The sequence below is a fragment of the Hippoglossus hippoglossus genome, chromosome 17 (genome assembly GCF_009819705.1).
Source record: "Hippoglossus hippoglossus isolate fHipHip1 chromosome 17, fHipHip1.pri, whole genome shotgun sequence".
Taxonomy (NCBI): Eukaryota; Metazoa; Chordata; class Actinopteri; order Pleuronectiformes; family Pleuronectidae; genus Hippoglossus; species Hippoglossus hippoglossus.
Genome location: NC_047167.1, coordinates 17096883 through 17124592, shown reverse-complemented (window position 1 = coordinate 17124592; position 27710 = coordinate 17096883). Strand labels below are relative to the sequence as shown.

The window sequence follows — 27710 nt, the reverse complement described above, 5'->3', positions numbered from 1 at the left end:
TCAGGGAATTTTGCTGCAGATCCGAATTAGGATCCTGGAAAATGTTATTTTAAAAATAACGGTGCAAGCACTTTTTCACTGATTTCCCCGGGGAATTAATCATGGATCTTGATGATGAAATCAAACATATTTACAGGACTGATTTCTATGAGTGTGAGCAATTTGGTGCAGCTTGATTGAATTAAGGGGACTGTTGGGCCTTGGGCGGAGGTATGTGCTCCACTGTCAGAATTACAGAGCTCTGAGCAATCGACTGGTTATTTCCGGAATAATCTTGCTACAAAGATGTATAAAATATTTGGGATCCAGTCAGTGCACTCAACAGTAAATAAACCTATCTATCTAATCTGTTTACCACCTTGTAAGAAGCCAGTTGTGTGGCTTATCCCTCGGTTTCCGCTCTGAGCTGAGACGTGTTAAATATGCTTGGCAGGTATGCCTGTTGCTAAGAGACTTATTTCCACATACGTTGTGAGCTGCCATTTTCCAGGATAAGTATGGATACTTCAACTAATAATTGAACAGGCTGTGAAACATTTTATTCAAACAGAGATATTTCTTTTTTGTCTTTGCACCATTAATATGAAATTCAGTATTTTTCTTCAGCCCATGCACTAGACAAGATATAGAAAGTAAGACAATAACAAGCAGAGTAATCCAATACGAATTTATCTCATTATTCCAAGACTTGTATTGTGGATTGTGTCACCTGACAAAAAAGATTGATTGTGTGTCCCCATGCACGCTGCAGGAGGCGTATGTGATGGCCAGTGTGGATCACCCCCACGTGTGTCGTCTGCTCGGCATCTGCCTCACCTCCACGGTGCAGCTCGTCACCCAGCTGATGCCCTTCGGCTGCCTGCTGGACTACGTCAAAGAGAACAAGGACAACATCGGCTCCCAGCACCTGCTCAACTGGTGTGTGCAGATAGCCAAGGTACGAGCGGCGTCGAGTTACATGGGAGGGTCTGTTCGGCAGCTTCAGTGTCTACGGGGGTTGTTGTTGTGTTAAGTGATGATGTAATTGGGAGGTAGAGCAGTTGGATTGTTTGTCTTTGTTGTGCATGTTGAATAATACAGATTATACCTTGTATGTGTAGGTTTTTTAAAATAGTGTCACATGATAAAAACAAAAGAAACTGAGCATTTCTGCAATGCATGTTATGTTTTTGTATTAACATCAGCTCCACTGCACACAGTCACATATACTGGGCTGGTGAGTGAAGTCAGGTGATGGTGACAAGCTTATCTTGGCAGATCTCAGCGGTTGGTTCCTTTATCGCGTTTGATCAAGCGATATGTTTGCACGTTCTGACACATTAGTCGGCTTGTGAAAGGGGCACGACTCTTATGTAACAAACCGCACTTCATCGTTTGTTTGACAAAAGGGTATGAACTACCTGGAGGAGCGCCACTTGGTGCACCGCGACTTGGCAGCCAGGAACGTTCTGGTGAAGACTCCTCAGCACGTCAAGATCACAGACTTCGGTCTGGCTAAGCTCCTCGATGCAGATGAGAAGGAGTATCATGCAGACGGTGGAAAGGTTGGTACCACCATATTAAGAGTTAAAGCTGTGCCGCACACACCGAATTTCATTTTGTTGTCCCAAATATCCCCAACCTGACATAATTTGTTTTTTGCATTTATATTTAGTCTGTTAGTGCTGGCTTGACGGATGTTTTCCTGTAGTGGAGTGAATTTGTTCCACATCATGAAAGATTGCATTTGTAGTTTTTCTCTAGATTTTTATCTTGTGTCAATAAACAGACTGAAATGATGGAATCAGATAAGTTCCTTCACTTATCAGCATTTCCTTCTGCAACTGAAAACAAACATTTTCTCACAGAAAACTTATATATAACTTATATTTCCCTTGTAACTGGAGGTGAGGTTCTACCCAATAATGGTCCCCACAAGATATTCACACCCATTTTCTTAAGCTTAACTCCAAAACCCCAATAGTATAAAATATAAAAATGTAAAATATCAGGTTTCTGATATTATTGTTTTTTTAATAACTTGGACCCATAAGGTGATAGTGTTCAGTTTCCACCCAGACGTTTTATTACCTGCAGAGGGACAGATGTTGAGGTCAGTTCTTTGCAATTCATCTGGGCAAAGCTGGACTCGAACAAACACATCTGCAGCTGCTGAGATTTCCCCCTCGTCCATTCTAGTTATTAAATGCTTTGCTGCTCTGAAACATGGTGTTAATTAAATATTACAGGACAGTCCCTCCAGACGGGGATTAGGCCGTGTCTTCGCCTAATACAAAATTTAGTGGAGCCAGCCATTTGAAAAAAACATCTTTTTGTGCGAGACCAGACTTAATCCTCGTGCAGGAAATCGTTTTTTTTTTGTGTGTGACGCACTCTGTGTGATGACAGCGCCCTGCTTCTCGTCTCCTGTGAACTGCAAACTCAAGAAAGTAGAAAAGAAATTGACTAAGCATGTTAGATAAACTTTTTTTAAGCAACACTGCCTAACTTTCTGACCTTAGAATTCACTGACTTGCAAAAGGGAGAAACGTCTGTTCTTCACTCTGTAAAATTGAATTAAAAATATAGTTTATGTTGGTTTTCTGCACTTTTTGACTTTTTAAACTCTCATTTCACAGGTCCCGATAAAATGGATGGCCCTTGAATCTATCCTGAACAGGACGTACACGCACCAGAGTGATGTATGGAGCTTCGGTAAGCTTTGCCTTTATGTTTTCAATACATCCACAGCCTCTAACTCAGCATGAACCCTGCTCACCGTGTCCCACATCGAGCCTGAATCCTTGTGTAACGTTGGATATGTAAAACAGCTGGGCCTCTGTACTCCTGAGTGATGGCGACAGTCTCGCAGGAGAAATATTTATTCCTCGCTAAATAAAGTGTTTTAACAGCAAGTGAGACACGGAGAGGACAGTGGTTATGGGAAAGGATGTTGTTGTTGGATCTAATAAGGCTTGTCAATATTTTCAAAAGGAGAGAATATCTTGTTAGCATCTGCGATTTTAGCACGCAGGTAGAACACGCCCACACACCAGCAGTCCCAGATGGACAATATCACGTCAGAAGAGATTGTTACCTCCACCCACATAAACAGTTTCACAAACTGTATGCACACATGCCTACACACACACACACACACACCAAACCAAACACAGCACAGCTCGCTTCAGCAGGCCGGCCTCCAAATCCTCTTTTCTCGAGGTTTTGATCGTGCCTTCCGCTCAGTATGGCGAAAGCATCAACTGACCCTGGCAGCTTCCTTTCCTCCTTTTCCCTTTCTTCAGTTCCTCCTGCGATGATGAGAAGCATCCTGCAAACTCCCACTTCTCGCAGGAAGAGACAATTTGTCAACATAAAAGTTTCTGAGAAGGCTCACATTCTGCCTCTCTCACTTCTTCTCTGTTATGGGGAGGAAAACGAGGTTGAGCAGCAGCTCATCAGACGGACGTGTTGCTAACTCTTCCCTCTGTCTGTAGGTGTGACAGTTTGGGAGCTGATGACATTCGGGACCAAACCGTATGACGGGATTCCAGCCTGTGAAATAGCTGCAGTCCTGGAGAAAGGGGAGCGACTGCCCCAACCCCCGATCTGCACCATCGACGTCTACATGATCATGGTGAAATGTAAGCTCAGTGGGAAACCTCCCAAAACAAATCTATGTTCCTGGTCACGGTGACCCTATAGGAGAGAAAATGTTTGTAGACTGAAACTGCACTGGTTGGTGGAGGCGTACAACCGCAGGGTCTTGTTGTACAGTTAATGTGCAATGAATATTTCTATTAATGAGCATCTGCACACTTACTAGTGTGGATATCAGTAACATTAGTTAGTCATATACAATCAGCGTATTATTAGTCAACCATTTGATCGCAGCCCTTTTTTTTTTTTACTTAAACCTACACAAGCAGTTCTGTGTTTGTTTTGTTTTATTAGTTCCACTTCTCAAATGTTTCTACAGTTTCTGCCTTTATCCTCACAAAGACTTTTAAAGTTTAATTTTATTAAGTCAACTTATCTTCCTTCCTTCCTGCTGATGTGTGTGTACAGGTTGGATGATTGATGCCGACAGCCGACCTCGCTTCCGGGAACTAATAGCCGAGTTTACGAAGATGGCTCGGGATCCCTCACGGTATCTTGTCATTCAGGTATAATTTTACTTAAAAGGCCTGCAACTGAATTTCTGTAACTCATGAGATACATAAAGCTGAAGAGTTAAATTCTCGGCCTATTCCAGGGGGATGACCGCATGCACCTACCGAGTCCGTCAGACACCAGGTTGTACCGCAGCCTGATCAGCGGGGAGGACATGGAGGACGCTGTGGATGCAGACGAGTACCTGGTGCCGCAACACGGCTTCTTCAGCAGCCCGAGCAAGTCCAACAGGCCGCTGCTCCACTCCGCAGTAAGTGACATGAAAGAGGTCGGGTGTGTCTGTCCCCTCGGCTTCTCTGTCTCAAGTGACATTTGTGGTACCAGGCCACGGCTTTTGGCAAAAGCTGAAAGACAGAAAGGAATCCTGGCATTAAAATGGAGGGAGTACTTTTCTGCTTTGTGGTCAGGCATTCAAAACAAGAAAAGTCTACTCCCTGTGAGTGAACAGCTTCCTCAAGGTGGCGTAGCTTTGCTGCAAATACATCTTAGTGTACAATGATTATCACAAGATATGTTGTATGATTGTCCACCTAAAGTTTTATTAACAATGATGCTGACCCTGTCTAATAGTTGGCTGCGGAATCAACTCGAAGGTGCTAGCTACAGCTGTATGAGAGAACGCAAATATCTGAGTCAGTTGCGCTCGACCTTTTCCAGAACTTTTCCTGCCCTGAAAATGTCGGAGCGAGCCCCTGTGAAAAAAAAAACGGCAGGAAAATTCACAGTGAGCGAGTTGGCGTTTTGATGGTGCTTCTAACCTCGGACGGAAAATTGGAAAAAAACTAAAAGAATACAAATATCTCAGGATGTAATAAAGGAGCCTTACACGTAGAAGATGCGGACGATAAACAGTTTCGATAAACAAAAACACGATTTCCACCGCAGACTTTACACGCCATGTCCTGCCTCCTCCCCCTCACCTAAATGTTCAGGAAATGTTCCTGTTGATGTGAACGCTTCTGACCAAGAGAATCTCCTGCTGAGTTCTTCATATGTGAAGGACAAACTCTGGAAAATGTCCTGACCCAATCTGACCTTTTTCAGAGTTCATGCCTGAAAACGGCCGATGACGACAATAAAAGAGAAGAAAAACTAAATGAAATAACAGAAAGTATTCAGTACTTGCACATGAACAAAAGACCCACTATATATATATATATTATAAAATACTATAGTACAATTAGTTACGTTTAAACTGTAGCAGCTGCCGACCAGGTTCACCACATGTGCCTCTAATCATAAAGATCCAGAGTAGGAATATTGTCACGGTATTTATGCTGTGAACTTTAAGCCGCTGCAGAGTTGAGTGAACAAAGGTGAACGGGTGCATGAGGTGAGGCTCAGGTACCTTGACTACACACACACACGTGCCAGATTCAATCACACTGACGTCGTCTATATAAACAGGGAGAGAGGAAAACCATGTGTTCTGGAGGCAGGGCCAAAATTTTCCCCCTGAAAGAAAGCAGCATTAATTGATTCAGAATTAGCAGCAGACCCCTCAGCAGCGCACACTTCACCCAACATGCCGTCAACTGAAAATTTCATTGTGCTATTTTAACCTTGTTCTGGGAAATGGGATTTCTGCATAAATCATTACCCTCTGAGTCAGAATGGAAACAAACGCAGAGTCAGATTCTTTTTTTCTTTTTTTCTTTTATTCGTAGCAATCAGCTTTAACAAACAGCTGTTAAAGTGAACGTGAGCGATCACACAGTAAAGGAGAGTGAGGACGGTTGAGTTCATTTTCCTAACATGAGAATGGCCGCTCGTACCTGACCCCGAACCCCTCTCACCCCACTTGCCCCTGTTGTGTTTAACTTTCACCACGGGGACCACTCCTCCTCTTCCTGACCCCCTGCCCACTCGTCCTCATCATCGGCCGCGCTCCCACGTTTCCTCCCAGGTGCCCTTTGATTGATGAGAGCTGGAGACGGTGAACTCCTCTACCTCAGGTTCAGTGAAGGCCAATGCGTAGGCCTGGCTCTCGTACCTGGGACTGTTGCCGGGCCTCGAACAGCCTGGTCAACCTTTCAAGTTTAATTACCTTTGCAGGCAAACTTTTGTGAAATCTTTCTCAGCACAAGCCTGCTTTTGTAATATCACTGTTGGGGCATGGCCCGCCAAGGGTCGGGTATTTTTTTTCCGTCGCTCCTTCAGCGTGTTTAATTTCCTTTTCTTGTTGAAAGTAATTGCATTGCCACGGCTGTCACTCCGCTCGCTTTCTTCGCTCGGTTCCCCCGGTTTTAAACGCCGCTCACAGCCCTCCGTCTCAAAAGTCTGACGGACACAGCAAAGCTTGTCAGTTTGCCTGAATGAATATGAATCTGCTGCTCTCGACGTTTTGTTTTGATCCTCATCAGCTTGTGCCGAGATGACAGCTACGGTTCCTCGGGCGCCATAAAAAAGAAAATGTTACTATCCCCATTCAAAGGAAACTTATTGTCTCCTGAGAGGCGTTAAAATAAATCTCAATTACCAGAAGAATTACGCACATGTCAAACCAGCTATGAATAAAAGAAAGATGACAAAAATCGTCGGAAACTGAGCACAGCGCTGTGCATTGCTCTGAAGATGACTGTTTGATAATATGTAACCCTCCCTTCTCTTAATGTCTCCTGTATTGATGTATCCTCCTGTATCAATCGAACACTGCTGTGCATTCACATATAGAAACATTGACCCAAGTTTACATTTTCCCCTTTGCAGAGCCTCAACAGCAGCATTGGAACGTGCAACAGCAGAACCGGTTTACTGGTGTGTGAAAATCCTTTAACTTGCACTTAAATAAACATTCTGTGAACTTTATTTTGAATAACTTGTGTTGTTTTGCTCTAACACCCTCTGTCCTTTGTCACAGAACGGGTTCCCGAGCAGGGACGGAAGCTTGGTTCTCCGGTACATCCCCGACCCCACAGACAAATTTTTAGACGACGCCTTCCTGCCGGCGCCAGGTGAGCATACTCCGACTTCCAACAGCCCCCGGTGGCTTTTTCTTTTTAAATGTCACTCCAGTAAATACCAGTCAAACTCCTCTATGGTCTCTGAGTGTGATTCAGAGAGGAATGGAGACATCTAGTGGACAAGAAGCATACTGCTGTACTTATTCTCACTGCTTTCACAACACTGTTGGTACAGAGGTAGGATTTAAAATAAACAGTGGCGACACTAGGGCTGCGCTCATGACCATCAAAATGTCAAATACACGTTACAATTATCAGTGTATAATAAACTTTATTAGGCTTTTAAGGAGCAAACAGGAGACTCCAGACTCCCATGTGTGAAAGTAGTTTGTTTCATTCATCAATAAGATGCAATACACACATTTAAGAAAATAACAAGAAAAGGGAAATAAAAATATATTAGGTACAATATATTACATTTTAGTTCATTTCTTCAGGTTGATCATTTTTTCAAGAATGTTACTCATAAACCCAACGTATTAAATCAGCCAACTGTAAAACCTCCAAGTTACAACACCAGTGAATGCATCACTCGAGTAAAGTTGAATTTTTTATTATACTGTCCCTGCTCAACACTGCAGCACCACAGGATGAGTTTGACTTAAATAAAGCAAACAAAACAAAACAGGTTGTGTCTGGAACCTTGGAAATCGATCCACAAACTTGGAGCTTAGTGAGATGATTAGGAGTCATGTAATGATATGTAGAAAATGTAAATGTAAAACTTGGAGCCCCCTGGTGGCATAGAGGCGACATCTTGTCTTCATTCCACATCTCTATCCCTCATTATCATCATTATGGGCCAGTATGTTTTACAGATAACCCACATATTTACTCGGCCAACCTTTCTTACAGACTACATGAACCAGAACGGAGTCTCGGATGTGATGAATCCCATCTACAAGCACCCGGGTCCACCTCGCACGCTCCTCCCCACCATCTCCTCAGACGACACAGAGACAGAGTACCTGAACTGCTATAAGAACGGCGACAGCGGGCACGAGTACCTCAACGACCTTGCGCCCCGCGCCATCCTCCCGATCACCTCCAACGGGACGGCCCACTGCATTCAGAAATACCACCCCCAGAACAGCATAGACAACCCTGACTACCAACAGGATTTCAACCCCTTCTTCAAGAGCCACGCCAACGGACACATCCCGGCAGCGGAGAACGCAGAGTACCTGGGTCCAGACTGACCACGTAACGGATACAAATACAAGACACTTTCCTTTCTTTCCTGAAATGTCTGGGCTGGAGAAACACACCTGAGTGGTACCATCAACTATCATATATGTTGTATCCTGTCCCATGAAGTCAGGTGACACTGTGCAGCTTTCCATGTTGTTTGCATGCTGTCGTAACTGTCTTATAAAACCTGTCTCATTCCAAAGAGCTTTTTCCTCACAAATCAAACGATAAGTGATTTTTACTCGGTGAAAGCTGGACGAGAGCCGAAGCACACGTGACTCAGTTGACCTGAGTTTGTGGAGCAGATGCGCTCCGTCCCAATGTGGCGTCAGAAAGTGAAAACCTCTTCCCAATGTCTCAGAAGTGAAAAATGCTGTATGTGATCCCAATGTGTCGGTGGAGGATGTAACTGCCTGAATTTCTTTGGGAGGCAGAAGGACAGAAACTGGCAGCTCAGCCCAAAACACAACTTAAGGTACATGCGTCACAGAATCACAATCATCAAAGGAGTATTGATGAGTTCGAATAGAAAGGGTTGACGCACACACACACAGTGGGGCGCTCGGTCGACACTGATGTGAAGCCTTTGACTGGTGGGGCCCTCGGGGGCCTGAGGACACTCCTCCTGGAGGATCAGACAACGAGGAGGCAAGATGTCGCAACGTATAGAAATTATTGTTCAGTGGGAATACTGGTGAATGATATCCTTGAAACATGTTAACCTTTCTGCTCTAAGACAGTTCTGTGTGTGTGTGTGAGATTGATTTTGTTGCCTCTTAGGTTAGGGTTAACTTGGGGTTAGAACACAACACTTGGACACGCGCAGACCGTGAATGTTAATAAGACTTAAAAGGTCCCTCATTGAAACCTTAATCAATTGGTTAAAATCCCATCATAGAAGGATGAAATGAATAAAATAAGAGATGATTTAAAAGAGCATAGACACAGGTGGTGAAGCTTATAAACATTCTCCAGACCTCTCCTGTGGCTGTTCATTTAAAAAAGGTGGGACATGTTAATATGAAGATTTGTCATAAATAATGATTAAAATGGTTAAAATTCATTAAGTTAAGGGATAAGGTTTTGGTGAGGCTGTCAACAATGAATGGAAGTCAATGCAAACTGCAAACCAACTGTCTGTGTGTTCCTGTGTGCCCGGATGTGTGTTACCACAGCAACTATGTAGAGAATGTGATGGTAAATATGGCGAATGTGATTGTGGTCATATTCAGGCGGGTCTGTTTCGTAAGTGTAGCGCTCTTGAGTGAAGCGTATTTGTGTGGACCCACAAAGTTCGCTAAACTCTGGGCTGTGTAGGAGTGTGGAGTATTCCTCCGCTCACACAGGAAACTCTTTTTCCTGCCCTGTTACTGATCATTTCCTTCCAATAGTTTATTTTTAACACTCCTGACTTAAGGAGGTTGTCACGTTTTTACAGGCGACTCGACGAACCATAAACTTAAAAAACGGGGGGTGAAAACTCCAGTAGCTCCAGATGTGTTCCCATAGAGGTTTTATTTGTGTGTGTGTGTGTGTGTGTGTGTGTGTGTGTGTGTGTGTGTGTGTGTGTGTGTGTGTGTGTGTGTGTGTGTGTGTGTGTGTGTGTGTGTTTCCACTTGTTTGAAATGCTGGTTGAACTGTCTTAGAGTCACGTGAGCAGCTTGTTTGAATTTTTAACTAACTGTCATTACTAGTGGTATTTCCTTGTAAACACGATGTATTTTAGCGACTGTTTGAATGACTCTGTGTCTTATTAGAAACTCAGGATGTTTCTGATGTTTTGGTCTAAAGTATCATTCCCAGGAGACTTTTCCTTCTCTGTGTTTTTCTTTTTGTTTAGACTGTTGAGACCGTCTCTGTGAACCTGCCCCTCAAGCTTTAAAGTCTTGTTGTCTTGCAAGAGCTTTAACTTTGCGAATATCATTCCTAGTTTTAAAGGAATCTCCTCTTGTAGCAGCCTGTAGACCTACTTTTGCAGATTTTACACAGGTACATGTACAGAAAACAGTGGATATTGCTGTAATATACCCCCTTAAAAATTCACCTATAATTTATACTATCAGTACACCATTTTGTCACATCATACATGAATATGCACTTGTTCCTGAATTGTAATTATTTCATTCAGAAGTGAATATGAATAAATCTTTTTTTTCTATGGAAACACATCTTGTTTGTTTGCTTTGTCTTTTCCTCACAGCTGAAACAAGTGATGAGAAGTAAAGAGATGGAGGAAGAAGGAAGAAGAGCCCAATGATCCAATCATTTACTCAGTCTTTCTTTCTTTAATCTTGATGTTTTCAGCACTTCAAGTAACAGTTTGATGAATAAGCAGATAATCAGCAGATTGACGTGTGAATCCTCTCTGATCCTTCAGTTTGTTTGTCAACCAGTGACGAGCAGATGTAGTAAAACAGTAATAGTTAATGAAAACTGATCAAAGTAACTTTTATAATGCCGATTATAGTGTTTAACTCCTAATTCCTGTTGATGTCTGAGGGGAAGAAATAGTTTCCTAAACGTAACAAAACTCATTTTTAAGAGGACGCGAGTTTAAATAAAATAGGTACGATTTTATTAACTTAGTTTGTTGTTTGAAATTGATTAAATTTATGTTAGGATCAGAATTTGGGAGTTTAAATGTCACAGATTGGGGTTATTTTACACTGTTGTAGAAATGTTTTAATAATAGTTTTCACAACAAATTGTTATATTTTACTATAAGGTTATGTATGATTTGTTTAAGGATTAAAAGCCGTAACTTTAAGCTTAAATACTTTTGAGTTCAAATGTAAAAAATGTAGTTTAAAACCATATTTATTTCATATCATAAATACAAATATTTGTGGCTAAATCAGTACTGAAAGTTGGGAAGGTTTAAAAGAAAGAACTGACACTGAAACACTCGGCTGATCTGATTGATCAGAGCTGAATGTGCTTTGATCAGATTTGACTGATTGATAGTTTCCTTAAACTTTATAGAGAGAAACAGATGATTAACGGTGACAGAGAACAGGAGGACGTCTTCACAAGAAAACGCCGACAACAACAAAAAAGATGCATTGATTGTTTATCACATCCATGTTTGAAGAGGAGGCTGTTTCATTGTGCTGGCTGGTAGTAACGGGATTTGTGGCTGTTGTTTTGCCAGTGTTACTATGACATGAATACAATTTGATTTAAGAGTGAGGAAAGTAATAAGAAATAAGCAACTTCATTTTGATAAAGTAGAATCAAATCCTGAAACCATTGAAGAAAGTCTGAAATATTTCAATGCAGTGTCATATAAAAGGACTTGTGTCCTATGCCATTTTAAAAAGGAATTAAAACAGCAACAAAGAAAAAATGTTGGATTGGATTTGGTATATGCTTAATATTAAAGACTCTGGGGAGGATCAGAAATAAAAATAAACAAGATGATACCTTACATTTTATAACTAAAATTAATGTTACCGGTCAGCTTTGGGACAGAAGCTTTGTCCCATTAGGGGCCAATGGGGGGAATCAAAAATCTATCCAGGCTTTTCACCCCACAAAGTCTGATATAAGTTTGTACTTCTTCTCATTCCTTTTGGAAAATTATGCTAAATCATGAAGTTTTTAGTTAAATAATATGTATTTCTTTTCACTAGTTTGTATAATTTCTGTTTTTTTAATTTACATGTTCGAAATAAAAATAATAAATAATAAATAAACGTATGAAGATATTATCATGATAAAAGTTATCTGGGAGAAGCTGGTTAATATAATACATTTTCAGGGACTTCTTAAATGTACACAAAGCGTTTCCTGGTGTCAGGTCTAGATGCAGTGTACCGGGGACGACGCTGGGTGGCAGCACCGAGGGAACAATTTGTCTCCGACGCCGACGAACCATCCGCAGAAGAAGAGAGCATCCACAACATATGTGAAACTCCGGCTCAGCTGTCACTCGGACTCGAACCCTTTCGCCGGCGGCATGTGGCTCCCACACAGCAGACGCACTCTGTGTCTCCTCGTCTTCACTGTCCTCCTGTCGCAGGAATGTCTACGATGGGTGAGTGAGACTCTTAACGTCCCTGTTCTCGTGACTCAAACATGACTCGGCGCGCGCGGCTCGGTTTTTGGCTAATGTTGTGTTGTTGCGCGAGGCGGCTAACAAAGCTGTTAGCGACTCCCACTGTTTACATCCAGCTTTAAATAACAGTGTGAGCCGCTAACTGGCTTTTAACAGCGGCTCGGACCGAACTGCCTGCGGTGCTTTGCTGTGTGGATACTGGACTAACCTCGCAGCACGGACACACACAGCTAGCTTTGGTATTCACATGAGGAAACAGACGCAAAGTAAAACAAAGTGCACGTCGAAGCAGTGTGTTTTCCATCTGATGTGCTGATCGTCACCTTTTCTAAATCTGCTTGCAACTGGAAGCTGACGTTGGTTCTGCAACGTTAGCAAGTTGTCGAGCAGACGTTCCAATGGAGGGTTGAAGATCTTCTCTTCCTGTCCCCCTTTTTACGACCATGTAATGCTAATGTAAAGGTGTGGAACTCACTCTGAGTTTGAGGTTTTTAACTCAGTGAAGAACGAAGGAGGCTTGACTGACTCAACAACGTTACAGAAAAGTAACGTAATAACATTAATCACGCTGTTATTTGTGTAGCACGTTTCAAAACAGCAAATCAAAACAAGGAAACCCAACCTCGTTGACAAGAAGCAGATTAATACAATGTCATTTCAAATTTAGAGATCCAAAATCAAAAAGAAAAGTAAGGAAGCAAAAAAAACCAACCCCCAAACAATAAAGAAAAAGACATAAAAGTCCTTATTACCGTATTAAATAGGTCCTTATTAGGGACCTAATTACTTAAATAGTAATAAAACAAATGCATCACAAGACGAAAGACAACTAAATCATTTGGGTGTGTATTTTATAATATTGCTGATCACAAGATTAAAGTTATTATGGGCATGAAGGTGTTACATAAATAGATTTGATTTAATCATATGAAGTTGGTAGAACATTATTTAATCACAGACTGTCCTCTCACCCTCTTTCATTGTATTCATGAGGTAATCAGGTCAGTCCACTGAAATGCATGAAACTGCTTTAAAACTATGCTGCAGCATCTCCCCGGGATCTGATTAATCATTACAGTTTCGAGATAAGAAACCCTGGTGAAAACAACATGAATGTGGGATGAGTTGAAATGTAGAATGTTTTTGGAGATTGTTCTTTAGGGATTTACCAGAAAGATTTGTTCGTTGCCAGGTTATTTTGTCGGGGGTTGGGGGTCGTGCATCAGGTTTCAAACAAACCTTGCAGGTTTCTGGATCTCAATCTAAGTAAACAAGTCTCTTGTCTCCAGTTGAGTGACTTTGAACAAATAGTTGGTGGATTTAGAGAATCCTGCTGAAGACATAGTGACATTTGAATGCTGCCCCTGAACTCAGTCACACAAGGCACAAGTAGGACATGGTGTGACACTGGGCTTATTCATAGAACAGTTTGGGGAGTAAGTGAGTTAACTTCCCTAAGTCACCCCTCCCCAGCATGTGAGAGCTCTGATGCTGAATAGACACTTAAACGGAAAACCTGAACTGCCTCTGTAAAAATAGTGATTAAATCCATTAAGCATTTACGGTAAAGGTATGTTTTTGTATTTTATGGAATATATCCGAATGGAGCATTAATAACAAATGACACAATAAAAAGAACCGACACAATAACAAAATAGTCAAGATAACAGAGTGATGATATAAGACCTAACTGAAGGCTTCTCTGTCAAGTGCTGGAATGTAAAGGATTATTTTGCAGAAGTGAAATTTTATTTTCTGACATTCAAAGTACAAGACACTTGAAACACAGGAAAGGAAACATTACTCGAGGTTTAACCATGCGAACATAAAACCTTAAGGTAAAAGGGAACAGCTTCAACCTAACATAGTTATGGTCCTCTAAACAGTCACATGCTCCACTGTGTTTTGACTACCTGTCTTTAATTTGTTGGTAAGACCTTGTCTTTCTAAAGAGGCTGGTCTCTTTTGGAAAAACCTGCAGAAATTCTTCTTCAACAGGAAGAAAACTAACATTGTAAAATGAATTTGCTCTTTGAACACACCACAGAAATGATCATTGTGTTTTTCTTGTCCCATCGTCAGGTTGAGGCACAGCACTGTGTCTGGTATGGGGAGTGTGGGGAGTCCCAACTGGTGCGTGGGAAAAAGTACAACTGTAACTACACTGGTCCTCCCATCCCTCTACAGTCTGAGGGGTTTGAGCTTCTCACGGTATGTTTCTAGATGCTTTTTATTGAAGTTTGTTGCTGAAACAAATGTTTTTGTAACATACTCCTGCTCCCCAGTGGTAAAAAAAAAAGTCATTCCTTCTATGTTTGCGTGCAGGAACTTTGTCCTGGATATGACTATGAAAATCGAAGCCTCTGCTGTAATGTGGACCAGTTGCGCACTCTCAAAGGGAGTCTCCAGCTGCCCCTGCAGTTCCTGTCTCGGTACGAACTACGGTTATAACATTAACTATCGAAGCACATGACACGCTTTATAAACACAAGGAGTGAGCAATCTACATGTTTAACACTGCTCAAATCTTACTACACAGTTTTAAGTCTTAGTTTTGCATGTGCTTAAATCATGGGTTAGAGAGAGACTATTATTTTTTTTTCCCACATTTTTTTATTACCTTGTTTGCAGCTGTGTTACACTTTTAAATTTTAACTTTTATGTGGATGTTGTGCAACAGTTGGTGTCTCTTTTAAAAAAAACCTGCTTCTGACACTCGCTGCCTCTGTGCGTAGGTGTCCCGCCTGTTTCTTCAACTTGATGAACCTCTTCTGTGAGCTGACATGCAGCCCCCACCAAAGTCAGTTCATGAATGCCTCTGAGATCAACGGCACCAGTGTAACGGAAGTGCAGTATTACGTTGGACAAAGATTTGCTAGCGGTGAGTTCACATCCAGGAGTGGTTCATTTTTTTTCAGTGCTTCCCAGATAAATCTAGAGAAATTGTAAGTAAATATAGCCACATTGGGCTTGCATGTCAAAATATGCAGATGAAACTTCATTGACCCCCCCATTAACATGAAGTCATGCTCTCAGTTGTGCAATTCTGTGGGTAACTCGTGGTCATAGTTACTGCTATTGTCATCAAATAACAAAGAGGATGCTCAGTTGAAATAATTAAACTGAACTTTTCCAGCCATGTATAACGCCTGTAAGGACGTCCAGGCACCATCCACCAACGTGAAGGCCATATCAATAGTGTGTGGCAAAGATGCAAAAGACTGTAACGCTACTAACTGGATCCAGTTCATGTTTGATATCAACAATGGACAGTCTCCCTTCCCTATCATCCCAATATTCTCAGGTAAATCCTTTTTGTTGTAATTTTTCACATTTCATCATATGCCCGTTGCAGAAAATATTTTATTCAACAACCGTCTACTAGTCAATCATCCTGTGTTGCTCTGCTTCAGATGTCCCGGTGTCTGGTTACACTCCCATGAACAACAAGACATACGCCTGCACCGAGGGCTTGGAGGACGGCTCAGGTCCTTGCTCCTGTCAGGACTGCACCAACGCCTGTGGGCCCAGACCCGTACCTCCCCCTCTCCCCCCACCCTGGACAATCTTTGGTATCGATGCTATGACCGTCATCATGTGGATCTCATACGTGGCCTTCCTGCTGATCTTTTTCGGAGCTGTACTGATTGCGTGGTGTTACAGGTAAGGGACTTCTTGCTTGTGGTGTGTTCTGCTGGGAATTGTATCACATGGTGAATCTGCAGCCACTCACCCAACAGGACAATAATATATTGGTTTTGTTGCTGGCATTTGACGTTAATACCTAGTTTGTTGGTTTGTGTTAACAGGAAAAGGAGGATCATGTCCGAGTATGGCCCCATACTGGACAGCAATAACCCGCTGTCTCTCAACAGTGATAATCCTGACCACGGTGAGAATTTTTTCCACCTGGCATCTATACGTCTTATTTCTTAGGTGTAATAACTGTCATTGTTGCACAGCCGAAACCAAATCCAGGTCTTCTCTCCTTAGTCAATGCATCATGTTGTGAAAGTCTCGGCGAACGCTTCGAGAATGCACTGCGCGTCTTCTTCTGCTCCTGGGGTTCCTTCTGCGTGCGACATCCCTCTGTGGTCATACTGGGGAGCCTGATAGTCGTGGTCGCCTCCTCTGGTGGGCTGGTCTACATGCGCATCACCACCGACCCCGTTGATCTGTGGTCGGCTCCCACCAGCCAGGCTCGTCAAGAGAAGGACTACTTTGACAAACACTTTGGCCCCTTCTTCAGAACTGTACAGCTCATTATAACCACTCCAATCAATGACACTACCGTCTACTCCCCATACCCTGCCGGATCGGACGTCCCATTCAAAGCCATACTGGATAAAGACATCCTGCACCAGGTGGGTTAACATAATTATTCATTTTGATCAGTTTGCTGTCATAAGAGCCAACATGTGTTGCTACTCTCACCAGATAAGAAATATGCAGAGCAGCTGCATTTGTGAAACCATGACTTATTTGTGCTGTTCTCTTTTTTTCTATTTTCATTTGTTTCTAACCGTGAACAACCAGGTGCTGGATTTGCAGCTTGACATCGAAGCCATTGTGGCCCCATACAAGGATCAAACCGTCACCCTGAAGGACATCTGCTTGGCCCCTCTGGCCCCCTACAATGACAACTGTACCATCCTGAGTGTCCTCAACTTCTTCCAGAACAGCCACGCTGTGTTGGACCACACGAAGGGAGATGAATTCTTTGTCTGGGCTGACTATCACAGTCACTTCCTCTACTGTGTCAGGTGATTTTATTCTTTTTTAAATTTCCCTTTTCAAAATGTACCAATAGGTTGTTTCAAATTCTTCAATTTCCTTTTGTTCCCAGCAAAGATCTGTTGAATGACAAATTGTTGCAGTAAAACAAGAAACCACATCTGTGTCTAAATTAACACCTGCAGTTCACGAGAATCTATTTGCTTCAGATATGGAACATTTTTATGCTTTTTCTTAAAATTGCAATGATAGAAAGTGTCTCCTTTTTTAAAAAAAAAAAAAAGAAAAAGGCACATCACTAGTTCCTCATTAGTTGTCATGTGGTGTTTCTTTGTTTATGTGACATTTGAGTGAGTTTCTTTCAAACCTTTAACTTTGTCTGCTTCTCTTTTTTGTGCAGTGCACCAGCATCCCTTAACGACACCACCGCCCTCCACGACCCTTGTTTGGGCACGTTTGGGGGCCCCATCTTCCCATGGCTCGCCCTCGGGGGTTACGATGGTGAGCTGGATTAACACCTGTTGATGTAAAGAGAAATAGGAAGTAGTGTTGGATCTCTATTTACAAAACTTGACTGCAATAATGTTTACTACTTGATATATACAATACGTTTACTTTGGTGCAGCAGTCAGATTACAACTGTGTTGTCGTATAAAAGATAATACAGATAAATAAAATTCACAACCAGAGGCGGCTAAGATTTTTCCAGTGAATTCTGCCTGTGCTGTGACCGTCTCTCTGTCAAAATGAATGTTCTGCTGCAACTGCCATTTCAACTGAGGATTTCCTAAGCGATTGCCTCACTTTTACACTTAATGAATCTTTTTTTTTTTTTGTCTTTTGTCAGAGACCAACTACAACAATGCCACCGCTCTAGTGATCACCTTTCCACTCAACAACTACCTGAACGACTCAGTCAGGCTGGACAAAGCTCTGGCGTGGGAGAAAGAGTAAGAACAAAAAAAAAAATCTGTCACTAATATCACTGTTAGTTTTATTTCATTTAAATCACCGTGATCGTTTGTGTGCATTTCAGATTCATCAAGTTCATGAAGAACTTCACAAACCCCAACCTGACCATAGCGTTCAGTGCAGAGAGGAGTATTGAGGATGAGATTAACAGAGAGAGCAACAGTGACATCAGCACCATCGTGATCAGCTACGCTATTATGTTCATCTACATCTCCCTGGCCCTGGGTCACATCCAAAGCTGCAGGAGAGTGATGGTAAGAGACCAAGCCCTGACTCAGTGTTGCTACTATAATCCATTCCTGGAATAGTTTAGCTCTTGCAGTGTCGCTCTTCTTTCCTCCCTGTGACGTAATACAAAACTGGCACAGCACGCTTGACAACTACCTGCATTTGAATGTAAAAGGGAACATCTGAGGGACAGCACATGACTCATCCTCTATTTGTTTGTTCTGCACAGGTGGACTCAAAGATTTCTTTGGGTATAGCTGGTATCCTGATTGTGCTCAGCTCTGTGTCCTCCTCACTGGGGATCTTCAGCTATGCTGGTATCCCTCTCACCCTCATTGTAATTGAGGTCATTCCCTTCCTGGTGCTGGCTGTCGGAGTGGACAACATCTTTATTATAGTGCAGACGTACCAGGTAAAGTTTCCTTCCCCTCAGTCAATTAAACTATCATATCATATCATTCATTCATTCATTCATTCATTTTTTATTTATTTCGAAGTGGAAAAAAAAGAAAAGAATATTATTTACAAGCAGTGATGAGAAATCTACATATTCAAAAAGGAGTGAGAAGAAGTACAAACTTAATTTTGCACTTATTTGTCATCTGGTTTAATGCTTTAATGTACTATACATCTTAATTATCAGTTATATATTTGTTAAACCTGCAACACGTGATTTCTGTTTGTATTTCTGCACAGAGAGATGAGCGGATGCCACACGAGGAGCTTCACCAGCAGATCGGTCGTATCCTTGGTGACGTTGCCCCGAGCATGCTCCTCTCCTCGTTCTCTGAGACGGTGGCCTTCTCCCTGGGTAAGTTGGATCATGTATTAAATTGACTCCTCTAAATATTCACAGAAAATAAATGTGAATTAATCTTTAAACGTGTATTTAGAATGATTGTGGTTCACCTTAAATTAAGAAAATGGGTTCTAATGGAAAGTATTGATACAGTTGCCTTTTAATCAAATGCCGTGATTTCTGGTTGGTCACATGCTGATGAGATTGTTGTCTCTTCTTCTCGTGCAGGAGCCTTGACGAACATGCCTGCAGTGAGGACTTTCTCTCTGTTTGCTGGCCTGGCTGTTTTTATTGATTTCCTGTTGCAGATCAGTTGCTTTGTCAGCTTGCTCGGCTTGGACGCAGAACGACAGGAGGTGAGTGTGAGGGAAAACTGTTGTGACATATTAACGATGATACTGGGGGGGTATTAAATGGTCATGTGGCAGGGTTTTTCTACAGATTTAACAGCCCCAATTTAACTATTGGGCCTCAGTGACACAGTTGACGACTCGCTGTTCATGAGTCACTCTTAAAATTCGTCACAGTCAAAGTTCCACTCACCAGTTTTGTCTCTTCTGTCTAAAAGGGGAACCGACTTGACATCATCTGCTGCGTGAAGCTGCCAGAAGGTCAGGAAACAAAGACGGATGGTTTCCTCTTCCGCTTTTTCAAGAAAGTCTATGCCCCATTCATCCTCAAAGAGTGGGTACGACCAATCATAGTAAGTACCTCAGTGAGACTTGGCCAGTAATGCACAGCTCCTCCTGTTGTGTATTACTCTAACTTGTTGATAGATTGAGTTGGAATCATATTTTTCATTTAGTAGAATATTGTTTTTTGTCTGTATATGATGATCATGCTGTTCATCTTTTCTTCTTTAGGTGGCAGTGTTTGTTGGAGTACTCTCCTTCAGTATTGCTGTCATGAACAAAGTGGAGATTGGACTGGACCAGAAATTATCCATGCCTGATGTAAGTCTTTGCAGTTTATGTCAAAGTTCATGGATTTCTAGTGGTCACAACTTGAACCTTTTTACAGATGGAATAACACGTTTATATATTATTTTAATATTTGTTGCAACATTTAGTCTGTGATTTAGTTTATACTGCTCCTGTCAGTCATCAGGAAGCTAAATCAATTGCATATCTTGTGGTGTAATTATTTAAATTCCTATAACATTACATTTATGCAACAATCGTCAAATCTGATGTTTTGTTTGTCTCTCCATCCAGGACTCGTACGTGCTGGACTACTTTAAGAACATGAGCGAGTATCTCCACACTGGCGCTCCAGTGTACTTTGTGGTGGAGGATGGTGTGAACTACAGTAGCCTGGAGGGTCAGAATGTTGTATGTGGTGGAGTGGGCTGCAACAACGACTCTCTGGTCCAGCAGGTCTACTCTGCCTCACTCATCAGCAACTAGTGAGTCTGAGCTGTAAAAAAAATCTTGAACAAAAAACATTAGCTACATGAAGTGTCTAGAAACCTGTTTCTAAAAAAATTATTTAAATTACACTATCTTAGAAACTTGTGAGTTCAAATGGTAATGAAAGGTCGAAAGTTAATTTACTCTAATCTACGATCTCTTCAATTTTCACATTCCAGCACAACCATAGCCCTCACACCGTCCTCCTGGTTGGACGACTACTTCGACTGGGTGAAGCCTCAGTCCACTTGCTGTCGTTACATCAACGCCACCGGGGCTTTCTGCAATGCTTCAGGTACTTTTTTTATCCAGTGTCAACGTGCTATGAATGATACCTGTGTCAAATGTTCAACATAAAGTGCAGTGAAACAGATGTTAGCGCAAATTCTTTTAGTATCATGTATTGCAGTTTTCTGAAGTAAAATCCCGGTATAGCGGTTATATGTTTCAGCTTGTAATACAGACTTTCGAATATATTTCTTATTTCATTTGTTTATTCATTTTTTACATTTATGGTTTTGGTGTATATTTGTCAAATACCTGGTTGAATTGAGAGGATGAAAACACTTACCACTGTTTTCCAGTGGTAAACTCATCGTGTGTTCACTGTCGGCCCATGACTCCGAGTGGAAAGCAGAGGCCAGAAGGTGAAGACTTCATGAAGTTTCTACCCATGTTCCTGTCGGACAATCCCAACGTCAAGTGTGGAAAAGGGTAATTTAATATCTCTGTCAACATTTGAGGTTTCTATTGAAAACACATGACACACAGACACAATGGTATAACTTAAAAATGTTTCCTTTGGTTTAAAAAGTACTTTTTACAGTTAAGCAATTCTCAATCTCGATCTATTACTGCTCCTCCAGCGGCCACGCAGCCTACGGCACAGCGGTGGACCTGTATCCCAATGACGCAGGCGTGGGAGCCACTTACTTTATGACTTTCCACACCATCCTGAAGGAATCCCCAGACTTCATAAATGGTTTGAAAATGGCCCGAAATCTGGCTCATAACATCAGTCAGTCCATGAACCACAAAGTGTTTGCCTACAGGTAAGTCCTCTTGCTCTTCTCATGGATCTTTGTTCAATATGCTGTATGTTATGATTCCTAATCTGTAATTCTGTGTTTTTGAATTTTCTGTGTATGATTTTCCAAGCTGAGATAGTGAAGTTGTGTTTGTTTAGGACTCAAGGTTCAAGGGCATCAGAGAGGAGAAGTAGGTCCTAGATAAGCAGGCAGCAAAGAAAACATTGTAAATGGCAACGAAGCTGATGTTTGACCCAAAGCACTGACTGAACCTCCCTGGCCACTTTATCCGATATAACAGAAAAGTCTTGTATTGGAGGCTAAAAGCCAGTTTTCCACAAAAAAGTGGAAAACTGGCTTTCTACCTCAAAAAGATACAAAACTAGATTTACTGTGTATTTACAATAAATGGTAATAGTTGTCGCTACTGAAATTTATCTCAATTATTAAATATCAACCAACAAGAGGAAAAAAAGGAAGTGATAGTGTAGCCTTGTCATAATGTTTTCTGTGAATGTAAAAAAGCCACTGGACAATGTTAGTTCTCTTAACTTCTTTTTTCACTTCGTGTTTTTCCTCCTCTACAGCATCTTCTACGTTTTTTACGAGCAGTACCTCACCATAGCGTACGACACGGCTCTGAACTTGAGCGTGTCGCTGGCGGCCATATTTGTGGTGACGGCGATTTTGTTAGGCTTCGAGCTGTGGTCAGCGGTGGTCGTCTGCATCACCATCGCCATGATCCTGGTCAACATGTTCGGCGTCATGTGGCTGTGGGGCATCAGCCTCAACGCTGTCTCCCTGGTGAACCTGGTCATGGTGAGTGGAATGAAAAAGACTGGTGGAACACCGCAATAATATCCAAGCCACCTTAAAAATAAATCTTGCTATCAAGGTTTAAGGAAAGCAATAAATACTTTAGAAAACATATTGTAAATTGAATAGGACAAGATAAGAAAGGAAGAAAGAAATGTAACATTTCTCTCAGTCTTTTGGTATTTTGTCCTCGTGATGTTATTCTGTCTGGCTCTCGCCTTGTTTAACCTCAGGGACTTTGATCGAGAAATTTCCCCATGTCCCTAAATACCAGGAATTACAATATGTTCTAAAGAAACCGGAGCCGAGAACAGTTTTTCTTTAATCTCACCCATAAATATTCAGCATAATGCAGCAAACATTTCCATGTTTCTGATGTTGAGTTGTTCCCTGTCCTCTGCTTCAGACCTGTGGTATCTCGGTGGAGTTCTGCAGTCACATCGTGCGAGCGTTTTCCATCAGCGTGAAGAAGAACCGAGTGGAGCGGGCTGAGGAGGCTCTGGCTCACATGGGCAGTTCTGTAAGTCTCTTTTTCAATCTTTTTCACACCTAGTGTGGCTCTCAGTTCAGCGTACACCTCAGTCCACTTAAAATCAATCAAGTTGCACTAAATGAACACACTCATACTCATCAGTTCCCTAAATATGCCAGATTTTTTCATTAAGATCCATGACTTATTTCCTAGGAAATTGGTGTAGAAATATAAAAACTTTGCAACGTTAAAAAAAGTGAGGAAAAACTCCTGGATCTGCCCATTTGTCTGGATTCATGTCGAGGTGGCTTCTCGCTTGTGCCATGTCCCATGTTTCTGCCAATTAAAATGCATTCATTGTAATCCTGCTGAGAAACTAATCAACTAATGGGGACAAAAACACGACCCCTTTGGCGAAGCTTGAAAATATTTGCAGTTTTATATATTTTCTACATTTCATATTTCTTGACCATGGCATAATATGACACTGTTCCCTCTTTGCAGGTATTCAGTGGAATCACGCTCACAAAGTTTGGAGGTATCATAATCCTGGGGCTGTCCAAGTCACAGATCTTCAAGGTTTTCTACTTCAGGATGTACCTGGCCATAGTTCTGCTGGGGGCCACACACGGCCTCATCTTCCTCCCTGTGCTGCTCAGCTATATCGGTCAGTATAGTTTAGTAAAGTCGCACATTTAGAGTGAAACATACAAGCTTGGAGCGCAGATCTAATGAGTGTTTTTGGTTCCGACTCCATTCACAGGTCCGTCGGTGAACAAAGCAAAGGTGTTTGCTGCTAACAAGCGCAACGCCGGCACAGAAAGGGAGCGGCTCCTCAACTACTAGGAGGCCGCGGACAATGAACAATGCCCTGACTATTTGTCTGGTAGGGACTGTGTGGGTGTGAGCGTGAGGCAGTTTCTGTGACTACTGACACACTCATCGTCATTGCCACTACTATGCACGTATTTCACTCAGGAATACACTTGGGAATGCCAGAGGCCTTGTTGGGCTGCACACTCGTATCGACTTCTGCAGCAGACTTCAGACCCCCGACATTCCGCACACTACAGGACAAGCCCGACCTCGGTATTTGAAGCGGGACAGATTTCAACACTTTGACTGTGTGGACGTAAGAGAGACACCACCCCCGCCACCATTTTAAAGACAAACCCTCAGTCAGATTCTATGAGCTATTTTGATACGGGAAAACGTAAAAGGGTAAAACTGATCAGTTTTTTTTTCATGTGTTTTTTTTTTTTTAAATATATGCCAGAAACAAATATATATAAATAGATCTGACTTTTTTTTTGTTTTTTTTACTTTTTTAGAACTGTTTGATATTATGAATCTTTTATTTACTGTAACACAGCCCTCACCGGAGCTAACCAATAACAATAGCAATATCATAATACCTGACATCAACATGAATCCTATTTAGAGCTGTGTCGGCAAACTGCATCATAAAGACGTACGGCTCATTTTCACCTAGCAATAATATGTTTCCTGTGCACCTAAGGAATCTGGGATTAGCTTGTAGGTACTGAGAGAGTCATGTTTTTACGCGAGTACACTGGATTTGAAATTAAAAGTGTCTTTTAGCTTTACAATTTGGCTTTTATTCTATTTGTTCACATCTATGTGGCCCTTTTTTTTTTTTACCTATGGGAGTGTAGGTATTCGAATGGCACTCACTGGAGCGCATTGCTCTGCCAAGGCCACACACTCGTAGATATCAGTCCCTCTGAATGTGCCTGATTTCTTTTTATTATTATTCCCTGGGAAATTGGTGAAAATGATCCATCTCACAATGTTGTGAAAGCAATTCCCTGATCCGCACCAAAATTGAACGGGTTCTTCTCTGACCACGTCCTTCCACCAAGTTTTCTTGGAAATCAGTTTGGTTGATTTTGTGTAATCTTGCGTACAATCCAACCAACCAACTAACAAACAAACAAACAAACGGACAGCGGTGAAAACATAACCTCTTTGACGAAGGTAACATAAGTATATATAAACACCCTCAAAGCTTAAACTTCATGGTCACTGTTTCATTTCACATTCAGTTTACCCACAAAGTCGTAACAGGAAGTATGTTGCTCCTGTCGTGTCTTTTATTCTTGCATCGATTACCTCTTGCGCCACATTTCATTTCAGTGATAGCTGATGTATCTTAATCGTCTTTTTGAGGTTGTTAGTCCAACACCCCCGAGTCAAGATATATGTTCATGCCAGATGTCAAGGGTGCAATAAATAATGCTAATAATGGTTTTACATTGAAGTGTAACTGTAACACTTTCCAGTTTCTGAAATACAGCTGTAGCTGGAGAGATCAAACTTTCCATTAAACTGTAAATAACATGCACGTGACTGATTGAGATTTCTGGTCATCTAGAGCATGATTTACTGAATGCTGACTAGATAAAGACTAGAGACGAGACATTTAAGTTAATAATGATATTATTTTTAATTTGTTAACCACTAACAATGTGTAACTGGGAACTGGAAAAATGAAATGTTGGATTTTCAATGAGTTTTCAAGTTGTTTTTTTTTAACTCAACACCCCACAACCTACGCTTCAACATGTCTGAGGTATTGGTTAATGCAACTGATCATTCATTGTGCCTTAATCACAGTTGTGTGCTCCTACTAATTGAATTTGAACAGGACTGAGACATTACAGGAAGAGGATGTTATCGGTTTAACCAAAGTGTTTAAAAATCTTTTAAGGAACCAAATTCCTTGTTTTTAAGACAGTTTTTTTCCCTTCATGATGCAGTTGAAGATTTATGGAATGTAAGAATGAAATGTGTCAAAGAAAAATGTTCATGAGCGACCGACTGAGGAAGAGTTGTGCTTAATAACGGTTCTGTGTTTTGAAATGGAAAGATAATCTCTGATGACGAAAAACTGAACCAAGATCTTGGATATTTAAGGTTTTTAACAATTTCCCAATATATTCTCTATGAAATAATTTCTTGTCTCAAAGTGTTGTTTCTATACTAATGTTTGAGCACATGTACATTTGATTTAACATTATATTGTCCTTTTCTTTTTTTAAGAAGAACTTAACAGTTTCTCTTGCATCTTATCCTTGAGGTTCTATACGAAGAAAAAGTACAGTAATTTACTTTTAATAGGAGTAACCCTTTTGGCACCTTGAGCATGAGCCATCTGTTGAGATTGTTCAGACTGACCACAGTGTGGCGTCCTCTGTTCACAAAGCTCTGACTGCATCCTGCTCTCAGTAATGTAGATGTTGAGTGACCTAATTTCTATGTCTTGAAGATAAGCAGCCGTGCCGTGCTTTTACTTTGTCAGTTTTTCCAAATTGCAGAGTCCAACCGAGCATAATGGAGCCGGTTGTTCTGCTTCTAAATTGGCATCATTTGGATATTTACACTATAACTTCAGAGGCCGTCGGTCACTCGCATCCCATCTGAGAGTAACTGCCAAACCCGGAGCTGCGTGTGCTTCCTCACAGTGTGTGTTGTTGTGACTGTGCGTCCAGCCCTGTTGTCTCCAGCTCATGACTTATTTATCCGCTGCCCTGCGAGAGCCGGGGACTGTTCTTTGAATCGAGCTGAGAGATTAAAATATTAATTTCCTCTGCAGGGGAGAGCGTTGCGAGCGCATGATTATGTAAGATGTGCAAAGCTCACCTCTCTCCACCAGACACTGACCTGCCCCTGTCCTCTGACACGTACATACTGTACAGAAAGGCTCATTGTAGTTCAGGAGGGGGGTGAGAAACATTTTTTGGGAAAATATTCTCACAAATGGAAGAGAATCAAGTTAATTTTGGCTGAAAGCAATCAGTGTAACACAGAAATGCCCCAATTCCCAAACTATACAATTATTTATATGAGCACACAAAAACACATGCTCAGTTTAGCCTCAGACATTCATCTGATAGTTCTCCTAATACCATACACACTCAATGCTGGTTTCATTAACGTAAAAAAAAAGTATATTGTCTAATCTTGGGATAATTCTATAATTAAATGTTTTTTTGTATAATTGCCTCTGTTGGGCCAGATGAATGTTTATTAGTCTCTCAGCAGTAATCTGTTAACTAATACAGCTCAGAAGCTCTAATTACACCCATCGTGTTGAATTTAATAGTTATGTGGTGGATGTACAAAAGAGGGCACGTGTAGAATTAGTTACAGGAGTGTGATTTCGCTTCTGTTAAATATAGGAACCTGGACCACAGTTGAAATGTATTTAGAACACATCATAACCCAAACTTCCCCAAAAAGGCTCTGATGGTGTTTATTACATTTTCATTATGAGTGCAAGAGACAGCCATGCTTTCTAGTACAGGTTTCAAAACTTGTTTTTCAGTATAAAATATACCACGTAGTTTATCCAGACCTAGTCCTATCTGTGCCGTCTACCCTCTCCGTGTGTTTTCCTCCCACAGATTTCCTCGAACTCACACCGGGGCCTCCACCGCTCCAACTTAAAACGAAAAGTGTGGATCTGCTTGATCCATCAATAAATAAGTGTAAGAAGCATTTAATGTCCCCCCCCCCCGCGTCACTGGTTTTCTGTTACACTGGTCTCGGTTGTCTCTGAAATAGACTCTTGGGGTGGAACAAAAGGGATTAGGTAGCGTTGTCAAACATGAGGAGAGGATCAGATTTTCAGGTCGACCCGCAGAGCTCTCCCCGTCCCAGTTTGGGATAACAACACAACGGTACAGTCACTGAAGAGAGACGCTCACATTGTTCCCATCAGTTTGTATATAACAAAAACTCAGCTTCATAAACTCTAAATTAAGGATATCAAATTAATTCCCACACTGTCATTTCTGCAGCTTTTTAACCACAAGCCCCAGCGGCCACACTTCCTTGTTTACAAACTACTGTAAATGACGGGAAAG

General features: G+C 41.6%; 2 protein-coding genes across 3 annotated transcripts in view; both read left to right on the top strand.

The window, feature by feature from the left end:
* egfra (epidermal growth factor receptor a (erythroblastic leukemia viral (v-erb-b) oncogene homolog, avian)) overlaps positions 1 to 8314 on the top strand; it is a 39749-nt gene extending 31435 nt beyond the window's left edge. Inside the window, exons 20-28 of the mRNA XM_034612594.1 lie at positions 752 to 937; positions 1389 to 1544; positions 2619 to 2694; positions 3477 to 3623; positions 4048 to 4145; positions 4235 to 4402; positions 6862 to 6909; positions 7013 to 7106; positions 7971 to 8314. Coding sequence (XP_034468485.1) covers positions 752 to 937; positions 1389 to 1544; positions 2619 to 2694; positions 3477 to 3623; positions 4048 to 4145; positions 4235 to 4402; positions 6862 to 6909; positions 7013 to 7106; positions 7971 to 8314 — 1317 coding nt within the window. The remainder of the gene's footprint in view (positions 1 to 751; positions 938 to 1388; positions 1545 to 2618; positions 2695 to 3476; positions 3624 to 4047; positions 4146 to 4234; positions 4403 to 6861; positions 6910 to 7012; positions 7107 to 7970) is intronic.
* Positions 8315 to 12187: 3873 nt separating this feature from the next.
* On the top strand, positions 12188 to 25796 carry npc1 (Niemann-Pick disease, type C1). Of its 2 annotated transcripts, XR_004616651.1 has the most exons (26): positions 12188 to 12342; positions 14446 to 14574; positions 14689 to 14795; positions 15099 to 15244; positions 15500 to 15667; positions 15777 to 16026; positions 16173 to 16255; positions 16357 to 16727; positions 16900 to 17126; positions 17498 to 17598; positions 17945 to 18047; positions 18134 to 18323; positions 18527 to 18709; positions 18994 to 19108; positions 19325 to 19452; positions 19665 to 19799; positions 19960 to 20049; positions 20311 to 20501; positions 20685 to 20800; positions 21090 to 21219; positions 21372 to 21557; positions 22121 to 22352; positions 22756 to 22869; positions 23326 to 23488; positions 23585 to 23729; positions 23760 to 25796. XR_004616651.1 is itself a non-coding variant. In XM_034612593.1 (25 exons), exons 1-25 carry the CDS (start codon positions 12265 to 12267, stop codon positions 23665 to 23667), a joined length of 3819 nt encoding a protein of 1272 aa, XP_034468484.1. In that variant the 5' UTR covers positions 12188 to 12264; the 3' UTR covers positions 23668 to 25796. The 2 variants fall into 2 exon arrangements, 1 of the variants encoding a protein (XP_034468484.1); XM_034612593.1 differs by having other exon boundaries at positions 23585 to 25796.
* The last annotated feature ends 1914 nt before the right edge of the window (positions 25797 to 27710 follow it).

What these genes read in the sequence shown, in the direction of transcription:
- npc1 (XM_034612593.1), top strand. Translation starts at nt 12,265, where the DNA reads ATGTGGCTCCCACACAGCAGACGCACTCTGTGTCTCCTCGTCTTCACT. An exon ending in GCTCTGGCGTGGGAGAAAGA is followed by an intron (nt 18,048 to 18,133) that starts GTAAGAACAAAA and finishes TGTGCATTTCAG; the next exon opens with ATTCATCAAGTTCATGAAGA. An exon ending in TTATAGTGCAGACGTACCAG is followed by an intron (nt 18,710 to 18,993) that starts GTAAAGTTTCCT and finishes ATTTCTGCACAG; the next exon opens with AGAGATGAGCGGATGCCACA.